General features: G+C 39.8%; 1 protein-coding gene across 1 annotated transcript; it reads right to left on the bottom strand.

Moving 5' to 3' along the window:
* Window positions 1-3804: 3804 nt before the first annotated feature.
* On the bottom strand, window positions 3805-5450 carry LOC118755344 (mitochondrial carrier protein Rim2-like; the record flags this gene model as incomplete). The annotated part of the gene is made up of 1 exon (XM_036490185.1): window positions 3805-5450. A coding segment is annotated over one exon (660 nt), but the record flags the coding sequence as incomplete, so codon positions are not given.
* Between the last annotated feature and the right edge of the window lie 891 nt (window positions 5451-6341).

Raw genomic sequence — 6341 nt, 5'->3', positions numbered from 1 at the left:
GACATTTGGTTGGAAGGAACAGGTTGGGACGAAATTGTCTCAACTGCATCGTCCGATCGTTGGCAAAACTTTGTAGAGAGCTACTGCCACATCGACAAAATTCGTATTCCTCGTTGGGTATACTTTTCTCCTACAGATAAAATAGAACTTCATGGCTTCTGCGATGCCTCAGAAAAGGCATACGCAGCCACTATTTTTCTTCGGGTTCAAAAAGCGGAAAAGGTATTTGTCAATCTTCTACTGGCTAAGTCCAGAGTGGCACCGGTCAAAACTATTTCGTTACCACGATTGGAGCTGTGCGGTGCTGTTCTGCTTGCAGAACTTGTTGAATCGATCGTTAGCAATCTCACTTTAGGCCAGTTTACCACACATCTGTGGACAGATTCGACTATTGTCCTAGCCTGGATTCGAAAACCTCCCTGCTCATGGTCAACATTTGTTGCCCATCGCGTAACAAAAATCATTGAGAAAGTTGGAAGCCAAAATTGGCTCCATGTGGATTCAGCATCAAATCCATCAGATTTAGCTAGCAGGGGTATTATTGCGCAAGAATTGGTAGCCTCTTCCTTGTGGTGGGAGGGTCCTTCTTGGTTGCAAGAAGAAAGAACACAATGGCCCACACAGGAAAAGGACTATAAGACACAGTTAGAACAAAAAAAGGGTACAGGTTCATGCGACCACGGCAGTCGATATTAGTAATGATATTCTTGAAAGATTTTCCGATCTACCGAGAGCTTTGAGAGTCCTATCATACGTACTGAGATTCTCCCAAAGAACTCGCCGTAACACTAGAGCTTCATTTCAAGCGGAATCTTGTTCGATTTCAGCTGATGAAATCAAAGCAACGACTCAACGCTTAATAATTATCTGCCAGAAGCAGCATTATGGTCAGGAGTACTCATCACTGAGATCGGCAAAATTAATAAGTCCAAAAAGTGAAATCTTGTCCCTGAACCCATACATTGACAAGGAAAATATAATTAGGACAGGTGGTCGCCTTGGAAAATCTTTAGATCTCGCTTATAACGAGCGCCACCCAATTATCCTTCCATATAATAGCAACTTGTCTCGTCTTATAGTCCAGTTCGTTCACAAAGTATCACTGCATGGTGAGAATCAGCTTATGCTGCGCTTGATTAGAACGCAATATTGGATACCTCGAGTCCAGAATATGATCAAATCGACAATTCACAACTGTAAGATCTGTACGATCTACCGAAAACGGTCGCAAACGCAGCTTATGGGCATTCTTCCTAAAGAACGCACCACATTTTCACGCGCGTTTACTAACACAGGTGTCGACTTCACCGGACCTTTCGACATAAAGAACTACAACGGACGAGGTTGCAGGGTGTCTAAGGGGTACGTATGTCTGTTTGTGTGCTTTGCAACCAAGGCGATCCATTTGGAAGCCACCTCTGATTTAAGCACACAGTCATTCTTGGCAGCATTTGCAAGATTCGTGGGGAGGCGAGGGTGCCCAAAAAATGTCTACTCCGACAACGGTACCAACTTTGTCGGAGCTTCGCGATCGCTAAGATCAGAATTCAAAGCCTTTATGGCCGAAGCCCGCAATAACACCATAACAAAATACACCCATCAAATGCTTACATGGCATTTCATTCCCGCCGCAGCTCCCCACATGGGTGGATTGTGGGAGGCGGGAGTCAAAAGTTTTAAATGCCACTTCACAAAAATCGCTTCAAACTATAAATATACATTCGAAGAATTTACGACCCTTCTATGCAGAGTTGAGTCATGCCTCAACTCGCGACCCCTCAGTCCCTCTTCAAACCAACCCTCAAACTTAGAGCCACTTACTCCAGGTCACTTCTTAGTCGGCGGGCACCTTCTTGCTCCTCCTGAAATCGACGCTGATGAACACCGTGCGTCGATTGTGAATCGTTGGCAAAGACTGAAGGCTCTACACCATACGTTCTGCAAGAGGTGGAAAACAGAATACCTGTCGGAACTCCAAAAGCGCAATAAGTGGAAATACCCACAAGCCAACTTGAAAAATGGAGACCTCGTCGTTATTAAGGAGGACAACCTACCACCTAACGAGTGGAGATTAGGTAGAATCGTTAACCTACACCCAGGTTCAGATAACCGCGTACGAGTCGTGGAGGTCATGACCGAAAGAGGGCAAGTCACAAGGCCATTAGTAAAACTGGTCTTATTGCCGCCATATAGAGAACAGGATGAGGAACAACCCAGCAACTCTGTCTCATCATCTACGTCGTCGTAAAAACCATCGCGAATTCCCCTTCTCATATACCTATCAGTTCCACTACCAAACCCGCAACAAAAATATGCAGTCTGCTACACACTGCATTGGCCTACATAAATACTTATGTAATACATATAACATCATGTCTTACAAGTCATCAACCAACAAAATACCGCAAACCCGAAACGCATATGCGTGTTTTACAAATATCATGGAGTCGTAAGATTCCTTCGCAGAGATTTGGAACATGAAGTCACAATCAAAATTCGATAACGAAATCAAGAGTCAAACAAATCCCCGACTGTTATCCTTTCTCATTTACCAATTTTTTTAAGCTTTAATGTTGAATGATCTTGGGAAACTCTTTGAATACTGTAGTTAATCAGTAAGTGAAATGTTTCAGTATCCGAAATCAAACAAAATTATCGAATTCCGGCTGTAGACTGCATGCGTTCAAGAGACAATTTTGTGAAGTAATCTTCAGCACATAAATGATCATTTACATATGTACTAACATAAAAACGTAGAGCCGAACCTCAAAAGAGATTTGTACAAGGATTGCGCTGTGTTTAATAGGCGTGTTTGGCACGCCTACACACAAGACTTCGCATATGAACCGTTTCGACGGTAGTGGAAAGAATTTTGGAATACCTTAAAGGCAGCATGATTTTATAGAAAACTAATCGGAACTTTGTTAGCATACAAAAGCATAAAAAAAAAAAAAAAAAAAAAAAAAAAAAAAAAAAAAAAAAAAAAAATAATCGACCCAGCCTAATGTGCCTATGCAGATGCTTTACACAAATGAGAATGAAAGTCCCTACCAGAACAGGTTATCCAGACTACCATTAACATTTTTGTTTTTCAATTCCTAAACGCAAACGCAAATTATTACGAAGATCTACAATAAACAAACGTAGGAAGAGTTTAGAAACTTTAAATTCTGTTTTTTTATTAGGATAGCTACCCAGTTTGTTCTGGTAAAGTATTCCATTCAACAAACTATGCAGTGCTACATAAACATTAAACAAACAAATACATATTAAAGCCCACAATCATATGTGAACTATTAGTAAATGGAGTCACTTACCCTAACCCGTTCGACGTTGGTTGACTTGGGGGGAGAGAAAATTCACTACCGCTATTGTGGGTCTGCAATTTCTTCGGCGTTGTTAACCGCGTTCCAGTTGCATCGGAAGTATTTACATTGGTGTCGCGTTTGCTGCACGCATTTGGCTGCGCTGTTGCGGTTGGAGTCAAAGTTTCATGGGTGGCAACACGCGTTTGTGGCGACATGTTGCGTTGATATTGTATGCTATAGGGTGAAATGTAAGCTGGTTTCTTTAATTGCCGGCAACGTGATAATCTCAGCCGAAGATCCACCTAAACAAAAAGACTGCAGATTACATATACTAGCAATACAAACGAAAAAAAAAAAAAAACCTGCACCGCCTTTTGTTTAACAACAAGTAAAATTGACGGACGACAGCACATCTTCGGTTGCAGCTAGCTCAGTTGGATGTGCTATTAGGCATATTTATGAATTTAAACTTTTGCGTTATTGCGCGTAGTGAAGAAATATTTTCCGAGGGGCTGTCGTCGAATTCATCATCATCGTCGCTGAGTTGGTTATCATCGATGTCATTTTTAGCGTCAATTATTGAATTCTTTTCGGTGCCACCTTGCAGTTTCTTTAGAGCACGAGAAGACATCTTCGAGAACTTGAACCGCTTCAATAGCTGCTATTCACACCAAATTCAAATATTCATACGTATCTATTTATGTGCAAGTGCAGATCAAAAATAGCGAATATCCAACCAAAATTTTTGTTGAAATAAGGACAAAACAAAATTGCAATGTCTCTTCTTTTTTTTGCTGTTTACAACTAAGAAAAAAAATAAAGAAACAAATCTACTTTTTTTACACAAGCCATTGCGCTTTTTGCCGTCTTCCTAAATGGAATACAGTACTCCAGTGATTGTATCTATGCTTGTATGCATAAGTATATTTATGTATAAGGGTCTTGCCTCTTAAAAGTAGTTAACTTTTTAACTGGTTGCTTCTGACAGCAGCAATAAAAAATTTATAATTTTTTCTTAATAAAATTTGCGCGCAAAAACTTTTTTCATATAGCAATCAATCAAACAAACTGCATCTTGAAATGTAGCTGCTGGAATTTTTGTAACTATTCTAATACAGTTAGTCAATTCGTTGTAGGTACAGCTGTTTTCAGCTTCAATGTTTTGCAGTTTTTACTCGTGCCAACTACTCTTAAGCGCCTAAAAACACGCTTCAATAAATTAAAATAATTATTATTTTTATTTTGTTCTTTAGCTACAAAGTTGCATAGTAACTTTGCAACTAAATGAAGTTTGAAAAAAAAAAAAACATCGTGACGCCTCTGTCCTATACACACACACACCCTCACAGACCACTATAGTATGCATGCAGCGATGCATGCGTGCACGCACTACTCATTGCACTTGTACCACTCCCCGTGTGGATTTATTAATCACGCAATTTGTTCGATTTCATTGCAACTAAGCCGCAATTGAAAACAAATCTAAAAGTCGTAGAATTCATTGCTTTTATTATTAAATCGTCGCGTTAGCACATACACGACCGCTTCATAGGTGGCCATCATTATAGCTGTGTTAGGTATTTGCCGCACCAGTTGTGTCGCTAAGCCTCTATATAGACCAGCCCGCCCTTCCTCCTTCCAGACGGTGTGTAACGTTTGGAAAAATTTATTATATTTAGTACCCTCTTCCCGCAGTCTTGTACGCGCCACTTCATGCGGATATGCAATGCAAGATGCTACAGTCTTTGAAATGGCACCAGCCATCATAAATTCCAGAAAATCTTTCGATGATTTGGCATCACCGTTACGTGTGTTGTGCATTTCAATCAATTTCGATTTGATAAACTCGTAAATGACAAAGTGCACCATTGTCTCACAGATGCCAAAGTAACTGGCGGTGATGCCTTTGTAGAAACCAGCTATGCGCGTCTTAACAAACCAAATGGGATTTGTTAGTGAGGACGAGACGAAACCAGCGCTGGCAGCACTTAGTATGTGCACTTGCGGTGATTCGGTTTGCAGGAAACTTACACTATTTAAAAAATTCTTTGTTTGTGAGTAGGTGCAAAAATATATCGCTCGTGAAGGTGCCACACCAATAAGATTCGGTCCCAGACCGAATGACGATGACGTCTTCACATTTTGACTTGGCCTATTTTGTTTAGCCTCAGTTGTTTGCATACGTGTTTATCAAAATTATTAAAAGTTTAATTAGTTCACTTACTTTGGACGCAACTCGTCGCTTGTATGCCAGCAAACAATGGATACCAAATTTTAGTGTTTTGATTTCGGGAGCTTAATAAAAATCGGTGGAAGTTAGAAAATACGGTCCGGCCGGTTCTTCCGCGATGCGACGAATTCCCCATCCATCCTTCAGGTCAACTGGGTTTTGACGTGCAAGGATGGGGTGCTTAATTGCGTGAATGGTATCCGTGACATATTTCTGACGGAAGCTGAAAGTAGAAGGTGAAAAATATTCAATTAAAATGTTGTTGACAAAAATACACTACTTACCGTCTCGTGTCATTCAGGAAATGCTTGACTTAGGCTGCAATTCGATGAATGAAATGTCAACAATGATCGTAAATTTTACGCTATGTGAAAGCAACACCGCCTCAGTGTGGCACAGGGTATCACAAAAAAAAAAAAAAATAAACTAAAAAAAGAAAAAATAAATCTGAAGAGCGAAAAAAAAAAAAATCAAGACTCCTCCACTTCAACAACCACGACTGAAAACGGAAAGGTCGCGCTATATGCAAAGTAAAGTTTATTTTATAAAAAGCATGATTGTTGTATTTTATTCGGAAAACCTCAATTCGAGCTCATCCCCATTGAAAGAAGAAGAAGTGTTGTTTTCGAAACCTCGATAACTTTATTGAAACTTTGTTGAAACTAATTTTTGTATTGAAACTAACTGTATTGGAACTAATTTTTGAATTTATGTCATTTCTTCGCTCTCTAAAAGGGCTATGGATTCGGGTTCACAACGAATCCTGTACAATATATATATATATATATATATATATATATATA

Source organism: Rhagoletis pomonella, unplaced genomic scaffold (genome assembly GCF_013731165.1).
Source record: "Rhagoletis pomonella isolate Grant_MI unplaced genomic scaffold, Rhpom_1.0 Rhpom_scaffold_06023, whole genome shotgun sequence".
Classification (NCBI taxonomy): Eukaryota; Metazoa; Arthropoda; class Insecta; order Diptera; family Tephritidae; genus Rhagoletis; species Rhagoletis pomonella.
This window is presented reverse-complemented; position numbering and strand designations above follow the sequence as displayed.